The following is a 15,760-nucleotide window of genomic DNA, read 5'->3' as shown; positions in this document are numbered from 1 at the left end:
TTTTATTACATATATAGAGCCATAAGAATGGCTCTATATATGGAACTTAAGATGGTACTTTTTTGTCTATACGCATAAAATATCAAATCACGAAAACTAGAGCTTTCACAAACATTTAGATTTCAGATTTGGTTTCAGTGGCTACAAAATAATCCAAATTAGTTACAAAATTCCATGCAGTTTTTTTGTTTGTGTATCTGTATTGCTTTATTTTTACCCTATTATCATTTGCTTCCCTTTTTATTCCCTTGTAATAACAAAAAGATTACTATGTTTTTATTTTTCAGCTTGTTGCAGTAGACCTCACAGTTCAACAAGCGCTGAACTAGAACAAGGCATGAACAACCTGTCTGTAAATCCTCAACAGGGAACGGTTCAACAAGGAGCCGTTACTAGAACGAAAGATGGACGTTACAAAGGCAAGCGAGCATATCCTTCAATTCCAAATCAACCTTCCGAAGCGGGAGCCCATTTTATGTTCGAATTGGCTAAAACGGTACTGATCAAAGCCGGCGGAACAAGTAGTACCTCATTATTCACACAACCGTCTACAAGTCAAAATCATCACGGACCACATAGAGCTCTCCATATGTGTGCTTTTCAATTAGGACTGTATGCGTTAGGTTTACATAATTGCGTAAGTCCCAACTGGTTAAGCAGGACTTATTCATCGCATGTTTCGTGGATTACAGGTACTGATATCTTATGTTACTTATTTATAAGTCTCTTTTCTATTAGAATCGTCTGAGCAAAAAAGTGTTTGATTTTTTTGGTACTACTTTAATATTTAGATATCGATTTTTTATAATCGTGGAGTAACCAGGTGGAAAAGAAGGGATAACTCTTAAAAAATAAAAAGACTGGGATAGGCAGAGCATCTATAGACTTCAAATATGCCTACATAAGACAGCTGAATATAGGAAGAGGTAGTCTAACAAATAAATCAATACAGATTGCCGCCTATGCCGATGACATTAGCATCATGTCTGGCAGAAGAGAAGAAGTGGCAAAAATATATTCACAATTCAAAACAGGGGCAGAAGAGCATTAGATAGTAAAATGCAGGGCGCAAGACCAAAACCAAGCCCACGGAAAAGATGGGAAGATGAAGTGGAATCCATAAATAAGATTACGTACAGGAGATAGCTCGGTCGATATATTTCGTACGTACCGTTTACTTATTATCTTCTGAGACTACAAATGCAGTTGGAGTTCAATATTAAAATTATTTATAGAATTTTGTGTTGTTATATATAGAAAAATTATGGTTTAAATTATTTAAATTATTATTATCTAATGAGTTACTAATTTTGCTTAAAGTGTTCCCTTTCAAAATATAAAAAAATAAATAGTTTTTATTATTCTCAAAACCGATTAACCCACCTTCTAATTTATATATTCTTTTGTGTAGGACAAGCTATGGAGATAGGAGCAGCAGCAATATCATTTTTAATAGACACATGGGAGGGCCATTTGACTCCTCCAGAAGTCGCCAGTATTGCGGATCGAGCTTCTCGTGGTTGTGACGATAATATGGTTCGAGCAGCTGCAGAACTTGCATTGTCCTGTCTCCCTCATGCGCACGCTCTGAATCCCAACGAAATTCAACGTGCTATTTTACAATGTAAAGAACAAAGTGATGACATGTTGGAACATGCATGCCACACCGTCGAAAACGCTGCTAAAGGAGGTGGTGTCTATCCCGAAGTACTTTTCCAGGTATGTTGTTTATATATATATATATATATATATATATATATATATATATATATATATATATATATATTATATTTGTACTCTTTATTTATAATCAATTTCTAAATAATATTTTATTTGAGTTCTGTTGCTAGTGTATACACATATTGTCTTAATATAAAATTTATCAAATCTGTATAAAAATGTAAATACCATTCCTTGAAAATGAATCTAACAAAGACTAAGATTCTTACTTTAGAGGAAGTATCAGTTACTCGAGGGAGGAAATGATAGAAAGGGTGGGAGAAATTAGTTACTTGGGTCATCTAATAAAGAGAAAACAGAAACAACAGAGAAACCAAGGCCAGGAAGTAGACCATAGAATCCGCGTGACATGGGCTGCCATTGGCAAACTTAGAATTGTCCTCAAGAACAACAATATTCCCATAAATCTCAAGACAAAGTTGACCATCAAAGCCGCCAACCAAATTGAAAACGTGCAGTGGAACGACTTTATGCTAAGAATAACTTTGAAAGATCCGAAATTCACTTAGTTTTATTAAGTTTAATATTCTGTTGAACTTGGAGATAGTATGTAAATATATAATTGTGCTATATTTCGGTTTTAGTTAACTGCTGAGAATATCAAGAGATATCTTGGTCGAAAGTTTCGTTTAGTTGTCAGGTTTTTCTATATTAATTTATGCGTAATGCCTAATATCATTTAAATAAACTGAAAGTGCACATTCACACTTATTTTCTTTATTTCTAGGTAGCTAAATACTGGTATGAGCTATATGTCAGGCACACTCCTGGAGGTGATCAATTATTGGACAACGAAATGCCTCATGATCCTGTTATGGACTCGCATGGAGCCCTGGTGGCTTTGATTGAACCACCTGTGCAAGCGGATGTGCCTCCCCCGACCCAACCCGTAGTTGTTACTACTGCTCCCCCGCCATACACGGTAAGTTATAATTTTTTATTTATTGTTATCGTTATTGATTTTTTATATAGGGAACTCATACCTAGAAGCTAATCGTAAATTTTAAATGGAATCCACATCCAAATTCAAAAGGCAGAAAGATATGCGCTTATTGGACGATTGCTCTCAATTGTCTTTCGTCATCATGTAAACTTTCATGTAGTTGATATTGATCATCATCATCATTGGTGCTACAGCCCTATAAAAGAGCCTCGACCTTCCCAAGTCTATTACGCCAGTTAGTTCTATCCATTGCCAACTGTTGCCAGTTTGCTGCGCCTATTTGTCTACCATCCTCATCTACACCATCCCTCCATCTGAGTTTTGGTCTACCCCTACTTCTACTTCCCACAGGTTGTGACATAAGGATTCTTCTAGGAGGGTTGTTCTGCTGTGATCTTGCCAGATGTCCTGCCCATCTTATTGTTAAGATGTTGATGTCTTAATGTTAATAGTTGATATTGATACTTTTCCAAATTTTATTATCGTTATTACTACTGCCGTTTTGACAAGCGTTATAGAAATGGAATCAGGGCAGTTAAAACATATCTCGGGACGGGCATAGGTTCCTATCACAATCCTGCTATCGGTAAAATCTCAATTAAACTGAAGAAAATAAAACACAGAGAGAAGATAAAACCTAGCCTCGAAAAACTTAAAGATCCAGAAGTACAGGCAGAGATAGAGAAAATACTCAATGATACACTCAAAGAAAAATTTAGTGAAGCACCCGCGGTAGCAGAGGAATCAGTAGTAAGTATTTGGCACACCTTCAAAACAACAATCACAACTATACAAACAGAACAACTACAAGACAACACAAGAAAAACAAAGAATACATGGATGACAGAAGAAATCCTAGAACTGATGGACGTAAGTAAGAAGATCTTACAAAAACCGCAATGAAGTAAAATATAAAGAAACCCAGAGAACCATCCGAAACAAAATCAGGAAAGCCAAGGAAGAATGGATGAACAGCAGATGTGAGGAACTGAGGGAATTACTAAAAAAACATGACTTATTTCAATGCATACAAAAAGATTAAGGAAGTCACAAATATGAAGAAAAAATTCACTACAAAAACTCTAGAAGATGATAACAACCAAATAGTATCTAGCCCAGAAAATGTAGGAAGTATATAGGAAAAATACATCGAAGATTGTTTGATGACGAGAGAACAAAACCACAAATGAATATAGTACAAGACACAATACTTAATATATTACATTCAGAAGTTACAAAAACAATCAATATGGCAAAGCCACGAAAGGCCTCAGGTCCAAATGAGACATATGTAGAGATGATAAAACTTATCAATGAAGAAAATATTCAGTTCTTAACACTACTATTTAACAAAATATATACCACTGGAATCTTCCCAGAAGACTGGATTAGATCGACATTTATACCTATACCCAAAAAAAATAAAGCAAATAGATGCTCACAGTTAAGATTGGATTTCGTATGGGGCTTTGTACGAGGGAGGCATTATTTGGGCTCCAGGTGTCACTACAAAAAGGAAAATGGGAAAACACTGGGAAAAGCGTTTGATCGAGTAAAACATACAGAACTCATAGAAACCCTAACACAGCATGGTATAGACCATAACACGGTGGCCCTTATTAAAAACCTATATTGGAATCAAATGGCGTCGATTAAAATAGAGAATCGTATTACAGCAGAAATGTCAATAAAAAGAGGAATTCGCCAGGGCTGTGTACTTTCTCCAATATTGTTTAATATATATTCCGAAAAGATCTTCCAAAATTCCCTCGAAAATATTAAAAAAGGAATTAAAATCAACGGAGAATATGTAAACTACTTAAGATATGCAGACGACTTTTGAATGCCATAACCAGAGAGGGAGATAGCTTGGGGCTGAATATAAACACAAATAAAAAAAAGTAATGGCCGTTACACGTGCACCAAATGCCGACATTAATATTCGTATCTACAACAAACAAATAGAACCCGTACAAAAATTCCAGTATCTTGGTTGCTGGATAACAAACGATCTTGACTACGAAGTTGAAATACGTGCTCGTATAGAGTATGCTAGGTCCGGTTTCCAAAAAGTGTTAAACTTTTTCTAAAAACATTCATTTATTCCATATTGCTATACGGAGTGGAAACTCGGAATCAGAAGTATGAGACGTGTAGAAGCCTTTAAGATGTGGGTTTTTCGAAGGATGCTGAAGATCTCTTGGACAGAGCACGTGACCAACAACGAGGTGCTGAGAAGAATGGGGACTTAGAAAGAACTCTTAAATATTGTAAAAACCAGAAAAACGAGTTATCTAGGACATATTTACAGAGGAGAAAAATACAACTTCCTACAGCTGATAATGGAAGCGAAAGTGGAAGGAAGAAGAGGTCCAGGAAGAAGAAAATGCCGCTGGCTGAAAAATGTAAGAGACCGGACAGGCATGGACACATTCGATACTAAGAACAGCTCAAGATAGAGAGCAATTTGCTGTAGTTATAGCCAACCTCCAGTAATAGAGAGGGCACCTTAAGAAGAAGATTACTACTGCCATCAATAAATTTTTGGCCACATAAACAAGAAATATGTGTATGCATCTTCTACATTAAGGACTGACTACCTTATTGTGTGGTATAAAGGCGCATGTAAAGATCAATTCTCGGCGTGAAAAAAAAGACAAAATAAGGAATCAAGACTTAAGGAAAAGAACAGGTATCAGTGATTTTTTTTTTTTTTTTTGTGGCATTGACTTTCGTCATTCAGCCAACAAGGTATCAGTGATGTCGTCGAACATATAGCCAAGCTGAAATGGAATTGGGCAGGTCACATATCGAGACTGAAAGACACAAGATGGACCAGAAAACTAATTGACTGGCGCCCACGAGAAGACAAACACAGCAGAGGACGACCACCAACACGCTGGATGGACGACATTAGACGAATATCCAAGAAATGGCAACAAGAAGCACAGAATCGTGAATAGTGGCGAAAAATGGGAGAGAGACCTATGTCCAGCAGTGGACAGAAAAGGTTGCATGATGATGATGATGATGACCTTATTCCGTAAATTTGTTTAGTTTCTTCTTGCAAATGCTCCTGTACATACATTTCATAATTGTGTTGGGTTTAAGATTCGACCCAAGCTGTATTAGAAGTAATTTAAGTAAATCTAAGGTAACACCAATGGCATCACAGAAATTGTCGATTCTAAAATAGTTAGTTTCTTATTTTATTTCATTTTGAAGCACTTAAAATAGACCACATGCAGTAAAATGAGGTTTGACTTTGAATGACCTTGTTTATGAAGTTTATTATATTGCTGACAAATAACTCTCCTCTATGTATTACAAAAGTAACAAGAAGGACTTGAAAATGTTTTAGATGATCTTATTTTGTTTAAATTTGTGTTTTAAAGCGTAAAGCGTAAGATGGTGATGATATTAGCGATCATTGAAAAAATGCAGGAAGAGTAATACGTCAGATAAACAAAGAAAAATTTACAGCATAATACCAATAGTCAATTATTTTACATCTTTAACATTCCAAAAAAATAACAATTTTATAACTGATTAAACTAAAAGTATTTTACAGTTTATACATTATTTATGTTTTTTTTTATATTTTTTTTTATTCCAGCATGCCGCTCCTCCCGTTGGAATGTATGTTAGTCATTACAATTTCGTTCCACATCATCCCCCCATTGCTTACGGGGGCCCTCTACACCCCCTGCATCCGCAGGCTCCTCCGCCCACCCACGTTCAGATGTATCAGTTTCCATATCCCCCACCAGCACCACAGCCTGCACCAACGGCTGCATTTACTCCGGTGCCTACATCTTATGCTACGATACCACCACCTCAACAGGTAAGTAAAAATGAACTATTGATAACCAGTATACTTATGTAAATAATTAATATTTTCGTAATAGGCTGCCTTCACAAGTGCACCATCGCAGTATGCACAGGCTCCTCCACCACCTACACCTGCCACAGCCGTTTTCGCCGCGCCGCCAGGACCACAGCAAGGAATACAAGTCCAGGGTTCCCAGCCGCCTCCGGCACAGCATGTACAGTATTATGGACCTACGGTCACGATTACACAGTCAGTACAAGCTTTAAGGCCCGCTGCACACATGTATGCAGCACCTCCTCCGGGTAAATAAATACATATACAATACGTTAAGTTTTGGATTAGATATTACACATTACTTACAGCGCTAAAATCAGCAACAGTGCCTCTCCGATCTACTTAATTGTAATTCTCCGATTTCTTCCGACACCTAGACAGAAAACGAGAAAACGAAAACTATTTAGTAACACATAACAATGCATGGGATATACTCCTCTCTCCGTCGATTTTTGTTTTCATACGTATGCCCGGTTCATTTCTTATTACATAAACTTAATAAAAATATACTAATCTTTATAAGGCGGTGTAATTGTATGGGTTTTTAATAACGTAAACAATTTTTTGTGGTTGAATTAAAAATAAAAGCGCATTTCTTTAAAAAGATAAAACAAAAATTATACTGAAATCGTAGGCTTCCACGGCCAGAGTCAGAATTATAGTTTATTCGTCTTCCGGGTTTGGACCGTGTCATTTGTGAGTGACCCAAAAGTGGGTTCATCTAAGAAGAGTTCATCTGAGATGAACCCACTTTTGGGTCACTCACAAATGACACGGTCCAAACCCGGAAGACGAATAAATCAAAAATTATACTCTTATTAAAAATAAAAATTAATTCCTAATAAAATAAGAAATAATTCTTTATGCCCTACAGAAATGATTCAAATATTTGACCTACGGCTGAACAGTATCCCAGTCTGTCATTAAAACTTCTGCGGCGAGATGAAAGAGTTTCTGCTGTAATAGAATTGGAGACTTCTCTTATTCGGTTTTTTAATTCATCCAAATTTTGGCTCAGGATGATCGTAGAGAATGCTTTTTAAATGTCCCCAAAAAAGAAGTCCATAGGTCTAAGATCTGGAGATCGCGCAGGTCACTTATATCGTCCGTTCCACTGATAATTAGTCGAACGTTGTGAACTGGTTTTGATGAAACCAAACGTTGTCCAGATTTACATTAGGAAGATTGTGAATAGCGGGAAGAACATGATTCTGCAACAAATCGAGGTATACAAGTTGCTCTCAATAAAAAAAAAAAACTAATATGTGGTCTCCTAAAATGTAGGTCCAGGCGTTAACTTTTTGAGGACGTTGAGTTCGGTAAACAACACTTATATGCTGGTTTTCCCACGCCCAATACCTTGTAATGGAAGGATTGTGTCTCCCTATTAACGAAACAGAAGATTCGTTAGTGAATAAAATGTGGTTCATCATTAGCTTTCGTTATTAGAGTTTCACAAAACCATGTTTCGAAAGTAGTCGTCTGTATAAAGCTGCTGCGTTTTCAAATATATAAAATTCTTGTAACCGTGCTTTTTCCATACTTTCATTACAGTAACAACATCTAACTCTCTAGAAATGCTTCTATTTGAACGTGTTGAATCTACCTCGATTGTTGCACAAATTTGTGTATCCCAGTATTCTCTTTCCTCAACCTTTTCTGGTGACAATTTTGGAGCGTGATATTTTCTGCAATTTTGATGCAATAACAGCTCTCAAAATTTTTAACAATAATATGATTGTACTGCACGCATGGAATTATATATATAAACAGACATGTTTACAAAAATAAATTAAAAATCTACGCTGTTATTGCTTTGAACAACCACTGTATAATGACAAATTATTGGCGACGGCTCAACAGAGGTTCGCGGAACCTCTAACCCTAACGGAAACCCGGAACGGAACCCTAACGTACTGTATGTAATCATTATTCAATCTTTTTACTTTTATTTATAATTTATAAAAATCATTTACCCTATATAGTTTGAATCTTTTCTCCGCAATGGTAGTGTGCTTGGTTAGGATTTACAGTTAACTCTCCCTTAATGAGTTGTACTGTTGTACACTAAATGAGCATAGCTACATTCAAAGTACATTTCTACTATGAAAGAAAGCTATGCATCCAAAAAGTTACGATGCTGGTTTAAGGTTGGATAATTAATTTTATTATAATTTGAGTTTCCACTGAATTTACAGCTTGAGCGTGTAAATGCATTTGTTGCCTTATATTAGAATTCTCCATTAATATAAAGAAATTTTCACTGTATTTAAGTATTATGTATGCTTCGCTAGAATCTTTTATATTCAAAACAATATTCGTCGTCATTTTCCGATAATATTTTAACAACCTTTTTACCTAAAATTTGCGTACACATTCTTTAAAACAGCCAGCATGTCTTCACAGGTGTTCTACCCACTGAAATCTGCTTGACTATTTTTTTTATTATATTGGCGTGTGTATATAGTTTATCCAGCTCTTTGTTAGTTCTTATCCTATATTGTTTTGTTGCCCCATCAATCACCGGCCCAAAAATCTTCCTTAGGATTTTTCTTTCCTAAACACGTAGTCGTTCTTCGTTTGCTTTTGTCCTCCACGTCTCGCTACCGTACATCACCACTGGTCTTATAATTGTTCTATATAGATTTATCTATAGTTTGAAATTTCTCTTCTGCAGAACTTCGGTATATCATACTGTTGTTGGCGTATTCCTGCGGGTTTTTGGTGGAAAGTGAGAACACTCTTGTTCTCACTTTCTTTTTACCAGAAAATGATTCGTGTCTATATCCGACTCTCTTAGGCTTCTCACGTCTAGGTAGGTACTACCCCTGGTATCTACTAGAACATGGTCGATCCGTTTTTACGTTTCTTTGTGAATTTTCTAGTTCTCGAACGTTTTTGTTGTTATTAGCAAGTAGTGGGATGCTGCAAACTCTATTAACCTTATTCCATTATTATTACTCATTACGACTATAGTTACCTATTTTTGGTCTGTATGCTGCATACTTCCCAATCTTTACATTGAAATCTCCAAGAAAATGTGCGTATTCTGTTTGTTAGTTCCTCTAGTTTTTCAAAGAATTTGCCTTTTATTTGCTCTGATTTTTCGTTTGTCGATGCTTGGGCGACACAATTAGGGAGTAGATATATGTAGCTGTCCTTTTAGTCTGATCTAGCAGAGTCTTTCGCTAATGTGTTTAAAGGTTATTACAGACTCCACATGACTTTCTTTGGCTATTAAGCCAGCGCCTAATTGGTACTCCTGTTGACATTTCCAGACCATCTAACCTTTTGTAAGGCAGTTATGTCCATTTTTCTGGGTTCAATTTCTTTGACCACCGGAGTTAGGGCTCCAGGCCGATATTGTCTTAGTATGCTCCGGGTTCCTGTATTTATTGTCCTTTGTCGTCGATTTTGTCGTTTTGAAAGATCTGTTCTTATCCGAGGTATGTATTTTGTTTTCATAACTGGTTGTTTTTTTACCAGAAGAAATAGTTCCTCCTCCTTTTTGATCCTGAACTTGGGACCAGGCATGACGGAGTTGCCATAAACTGTAATTCATAGCGATAATAGTAATTACAATAATATAATACTTCTTGGTAATGTTTATAGATTAATTCCGACTTTTAAATTGATTTCAAATGTACAAGTCACACGATTTAGATCATAAAAAGCGTTAATTTGACTCATTGCTGATTTGCATTGATGTTTTCGCTCCATTTCTTCAGATAATTCAAAATGCCCAACATATTTTACGTATGTACTGATATATAAATGTGAAGTAATAACTATGAAATTTATACCACAGGTATGCCTCCTCATGTTCAACAAGCGATGCCAAGACCCCACAGGCCTCATCAATTTAATCAAGCACAGATGAGGTACTTATTAACAGCCTACCGAGTTGGAATGTTGGCTCTAGAAACTCTTGCTAGAAGGGTACACGATGACAGACCGCAAGCAAAATATGCCAGAAATCCACCCTACGGGGAAGACGTAAAATGGTTATTGAGGATTTCTAAGCACTTAGGTAAGAAATGTGCAATAATTAAATGTTAAATAGGAATTTATCTTCCTATTGTTGTTAATAATGAAATATGCATACTTATTTGTATTTGAATTGACATTTACACATCGATTAAATGCTGTGATAAAATAAACACTTTAATTGACGTTGCGGTATTCAGGTTTTCAAAATCTACAGCAGTTGTAAACATTAATTGTTTTTTTTTTAAATATCTTGTGTTTGTTATGTTGGAAATAAAACATATTTGTGTCAGTGAACCTTTCTTACATTTTACAAGCAATTATAATGAAATGTATTTTTAGGAACTCAATACCTTCACCACTTCTGCGTATGTGCAGTTAACTCCATAGTAAGTCCATTCGTATTACACGATGTAGCAATTGAAGCTGCCCAATATCTCTCTCGAAACAATCCAAGCCTCGTTATGCAGCATCTACGTAATGCGCTTACGCCACTCGTGCAGAAGTGTCAACAGATGTACATACAGTGTATGCACCAGAAATTGTATCATCTCACGTCAGCAGATTACGAAGACTTTGTAAGTATCGTGTGTGCGGCTAGGGCAGCGTTCCAAATTACCCCTGACGGCTCTACACAATTCAAGGAATGGTTGCAGTCAATAAGAAGGTAATTTTAATACTAATTTGTGCGAAAAGTGCAAAAAGTATTTTTTTGCACTTGTGGCACTTGTTTTGTTGATTGTTTGTTTTTTATCGCACCCACCTTCAAAATGCCAAATGGCGCCGTTAGGTCGAGTCGGTCTTAAGTACTAGAGCACTTGGTACATATACATGGTCATTTTTTTCATGCTGAAATATTTGTTTAACAACATTGAGTTTTTCTGCAACTGATTGTTCTACGTATACCTCCGCTTCTGTCCGTTATCTTTTCTAGCAAACTTGTCGTTTTGTTCTAGTATATCTACTTCACAACCTGCAAGGAATGTTGCGAAGAAATTTTTGAATTTTATCTTGAATTTAAAATGTTGTTGGCCGCCCAATTTGAGAAATATCTCGGCCCAATAGTCGATTCTTCGAAACAAAGGAGAGGATGGAAAATCGACCAGAAATAAACCCAATCGCGAATGTGTGTTGGGTTATTATAAAACGGTTGTATCGGCGTAATTTTATACCTCAAAATGCTGAAGAGCTGTGGCACGGTATACAACAGGTTTGGGAAGAGCTCTCTGAAGAAAACAATTTTATAGTTTCTTTCACGCAGATGGACCGAAGACTACTGCTGTTGTCAATGCTTATGGAGATATTACAAAATATTAATTTTATTTTTACATACCTAAATTTAGTATAGGTTCGGTCTTCCAGACCCTCGCTTTGTTTCGAGAGTTTCTTATTCCCTCCATATTTTTTATTAATGGAAAAACTGGTTTTACTTATGTTGAAATGTTTTCCTGCCTCTGATGGTGCTCAGTTATCTTTTAATTTGGTTACAATTCTTGCTTTCATATATTGTTAAGTTAAGTCGTTTGTTTCATTTCTTAATAACAATAAAAATAATAACAACAACCCTATTTTATGTAAAGACTATCATTTATATACTCTTTATAAAATGCAAGAATTCAAAATAATATCAAACTTTAGACCTTAATAATAATTACAATTTATGAATAATATATGTAATTAATTGTTTGTTTATTTTATTATTTGTATGTCATAATAAATATAATATAATGTCAGACCAATCAAATACAAAGAGTCGTATCAGTTTTTTTAGGAACCAGCTGTACATCTACGTGCCTGTAAAGTATACTTAATATGTTTTTATGTTATAAAAATAATTTTTTTTAAATTTTACTATGTTATAAGTCATTATATCTTTTATTTAAATGTATATAACAACGAAAATAGATAATTAGTGTACATATATGTCTTTGTACCAAAAAAATTTTTCTCGTACACCCAAGAGTCGACCATTGTTACTAGCTACTTTGGACACAAGTATTGATATATAGGTTCCATCTTGAGTATATTACATCGTTGTTGCACACACTTATGACAAATGAATGAATGGAAAAAAAAAGTATTGTAAAAGTATGTAAAATATTTAATTCCTAGAGTTACATATTTTACTAACTTTTAAAATATTTTTCTTTTCTATTGATTCAAATAAATATTTGATGGTTGGTATGGACTATTTTTTCAAATGGCCAGAAGTTACAATATACGAAATACAAGCAAGAAGCTATCACAGTTGGTGAGGCCCTGCTTGAGAATGTCGTTTCCCTAAATGGGGTCCCACTTCTACTTCATTCCGACCAGGAGCGTGGTGAGGCCCTGCTTGAGAATGTCGTTTCCCTAAATGGGGTTTTTCATACAATTGGGGGGAAATACACTTCCCGAGTATGTCAGCGGCTTAAAGGATCGACTGACTAAGGTCCACGATTTCGCAAGGAATAAGCTGCAATTCCCCAGTGATCGGATGAAGGTTAGGTTCGATCAGAAATCCACTTCCGTTAGCTTTAGGGATGCAGTCTGGTCTACCAACCAACGAAATGGAAAGGTCTGAGTAATAAGATGTAGCGGCCCTGGGAGATACCGTACCTGGTCACTAAGATCAGCGACCTTCTACACAGGGTGCAACTGACGCCACGGAGTAAGCCGAAGGTCGGCCACTTAGGAGAGGCTATGTCCTTATGAAGGGCCGAATCCACTGACCTGGCCCGTTTGGGTGCTGTTGGTAATGGTGACAAAGGTGGGGATGAACCATTCTTTGGAATTATTCCAGTTCTATATATACAATTGAACATGTCTACCAAAACAGATATAGATTGGTCGTCCAGTATACTTATTAAGAGTTCACAATAAATCTGATCTGGCCCTACTGCTTTGCCACTTTTTGGTATTTTTATGACCTGTTTTACCTCATCCGGTGTTATTGAAAATGCATCTTCCGAAAGTGTTAAGACACAATTCCTTGTTCTATTATCATTTAAGAGCTGAGATATGTAATTCTTCCAATATATAAGTTTTTCTTAAAGTTCATGATTATTGTAGCGGTTTCATTTCAAATGTTCGGTAACATTTGTGTTTCTTGTTTAAATCCAAGACCGACAAAAACCTTAATTTTTTTGTAAAAGTAAAGTTGTAGTATTTACTATCTAATTCTTCAAATTCATTGCAATTTTCATTCGTCCACCTTTATTTTGCTTGCTTAATTTTGTTTCTAATAACTTTGTGAATTTTCTTGTATTTTACATAATTCCTGTGTTTATGTTTTGTTTTTTACATTAACATAGAAAAAAAGTGGTTTTTTTTTAATTCTAATTGGAAATTATGCTACAAGAATGATAAAATATAATTTTCGTCGCAGAAATGCTTTTGAGTAAATATGTATGTTTTAGAAGCTAATCATATTTTTTCTTTAGGTCAAAATCTTGCAAGAAGGACCTATGGACGCAAATTAACACAGCCCTTCAGGCTAACAACAAATGACAAAGGCCTGACGTAGGCCAAGCCTCTTCCTCCCACACTTACCACCGTGCAACGTCTGAAGTTTCAGAAGAACCGGAAATGTCCCAGCCGCCTCCCACTGCACCACTTCCTTTCATTTGTAATTTACCTCAACCAGAGATGGCTTTGGTGCATCCGATTTACATTGCACATACTCCTTCACACGCTATCGTCACTCAAGATTCTATTGAAGAGCAACAGCAGTGGTCTACCTCACCGAATAGTTGATCGACGTATGATGATAGGGTCGTCTCAGAGACTGTCTATTTTGAAGATAGACGGAAATATTACGATAGTGAGATTATTTTCCAGGAAAGTGGGCAAGACTGCCATTATGAAAGACAAACTGTCTATACTAAACAGTTTGTAGGAGACTTCTGAAAAGTTTGAGCTTTGCGTTGATCACAGAAGTAAACTAAATTGAAAGGGTAGGATTTTGTTTGTTTTTCGTTCATTTTTATTCTTGACCTATTTCAATAAAGTCCGTTTACTTTTCAAAATGGAGGAAGAACCTTTATGTAGATAGTATTTCAATTTTCGTCTTAAAATAATATATAAAAATTGTTTCACTATTTAAATCAGTTGTGAACTTCCGCTGTTGAATGATTTTTATTAGTATTAAATAATGTTCTATTGTTTTTTTAGAATGGTAATTTCATTTTTAGTGTAGTTCTTATGTAAGTTTATAGTTATCTTATGGGTGTAAAAATACAAAAATATAAGTTGTTGCTTACTTGAAATCACAATATTGATCAAGTCGTCACAAAGGAAGCATTGTTTTTATATAGAAGGACCTTCAGAAGTAATTTTGTCGTAAAAACGAAGTATGCATATATTGATATGATTACCGACATGTTTGCTACTGTACCCTCGTCAGTAATAGCAACCTACGTCGCCTTATTTTCAGAACTAGTTATTTTCCTGAAGAGATAATTTAATACTTAATTTTTTATATCCATAGACTTATTTAACTTCAGTATTAACTGTCTTAAAACTTAAAATTTTTGACGGTTTTTAGAATTTCTGTATAATTGCCCTTTATTTTTCGATGTGTGCATTGGCTTTGCATCGACAACATTATTAACAAGGATAAGTTCTGTTTCAAATATTGTATTACCAATTTTAACCCTCCAGTACATGGGTAAAACACAAACAAAAGGATTCTATTTTTGTGCAAATAAGATTGTTGAAATTAATTTAAACCTTAGTAATGTCTCTCAAATATCAGTTGTGAGATGAGATTCCTTCCTCAGAAATGTCAAGAAGAAAATAAATTTCACTCTAATATTGTAACTGAACATGTAAGTGTATAAAATATTGAAATTTCAGCGGTCTATCATATAGACTGTGAGTCGCTACAATGGATACCAAATAAATGCTTTACCGTCGTAAAGCATCCAATAAACTAAGATTAGAAGGTCACTCGAAACCCTACTTTGGAGAGCAGGTCTCCCAGTCTACGGGAAATAAACCACCAATGGATCTTCTTCAACCCTGCAGTCAATCCAACTAACCAGATATCTAAAGTGTTCTACCCTTTACAGGATTTTGTATCTAATTTTAGTATTGAATCTTTGATATTAATTTTTCTGCCACCATCCATTATATTTTCTATGCATTGATTGTTAATCCTTTTTCAGTGCATTCGTTGTTTACAGCGTTTAACTGGGTTTGAACGTCTTCTAGGCTCTCTGTCA

General features: G+C 35.5%; 1 protein-coding gene across 1 annotated transcript in view; it reads left to right on the top strand.

The window, feature by feature from the left end:
* Positions 1 to 14,710, top strand: part of Dora (zinc finger SWIM domain-containing dorado) — a 126,195-nt gene extending 111,485 nt beyond the window's left edge. Inside the window, exons 13-20 of the mRNA XM_072531822.1 lie at positions 288 to 692; positions 1,412 to 1,719; positions 2,468 to 2,662; positions 6,300 to 6,527; positions 6,592 to 6,817; positions 10,378 to 10,599; positions 10,899 to 11,223; positions 13,979 to 14,710. Of these exons, the coding sequence (XP_072387923.1) occupies positions 288 to 692; positions 1,412 to 1,719; positions 2,468 to 2,662; positions 6,300 to 6,527; positions 6,592 to 6,817; positions 10,378 to 10,599; positions 10,899 to 11,223; positions 13,979 to 14,045 (1,976 nt within the window). The 3' untranslated portion in view covers positions 14,046 to 14,710. The remainder of the gene's footprint in view (positions 1 to 287; positions 693 to 1,411; positions 1,720 to 2,467; positions 2,663 to 6,299; positions 6,528 to 6,591; positions 6,818 to 10,377; positions 10,600 to 10,898; positions 11,224 to 13,978) is intronic.
* Positions 14,711 to 15,760: the final 1,050 nt, after the last annotated feature.

The sequence above is a fragment of the Diabrotica undecimpunctata genome, chromosome 5 (genome assembly GCF_040954645.1).
Source record: "Diabrotica undecimpunctata isolate CICGRU chromosome 5, icDiaUnde3, whole genome shotgun sequence".
In the NCBI taxonomy this organism is placed as follows: domain Eukaryota; kingdom Metazoa; phylum Arthropoda; class Insecta; order Coleoptera; family Chrysomelidae; genus Diabrotica; species Diabrotica undecimpunctata.
This window is presented reverse-complemented; position numbering and strand designations above follow the sequence as displayed.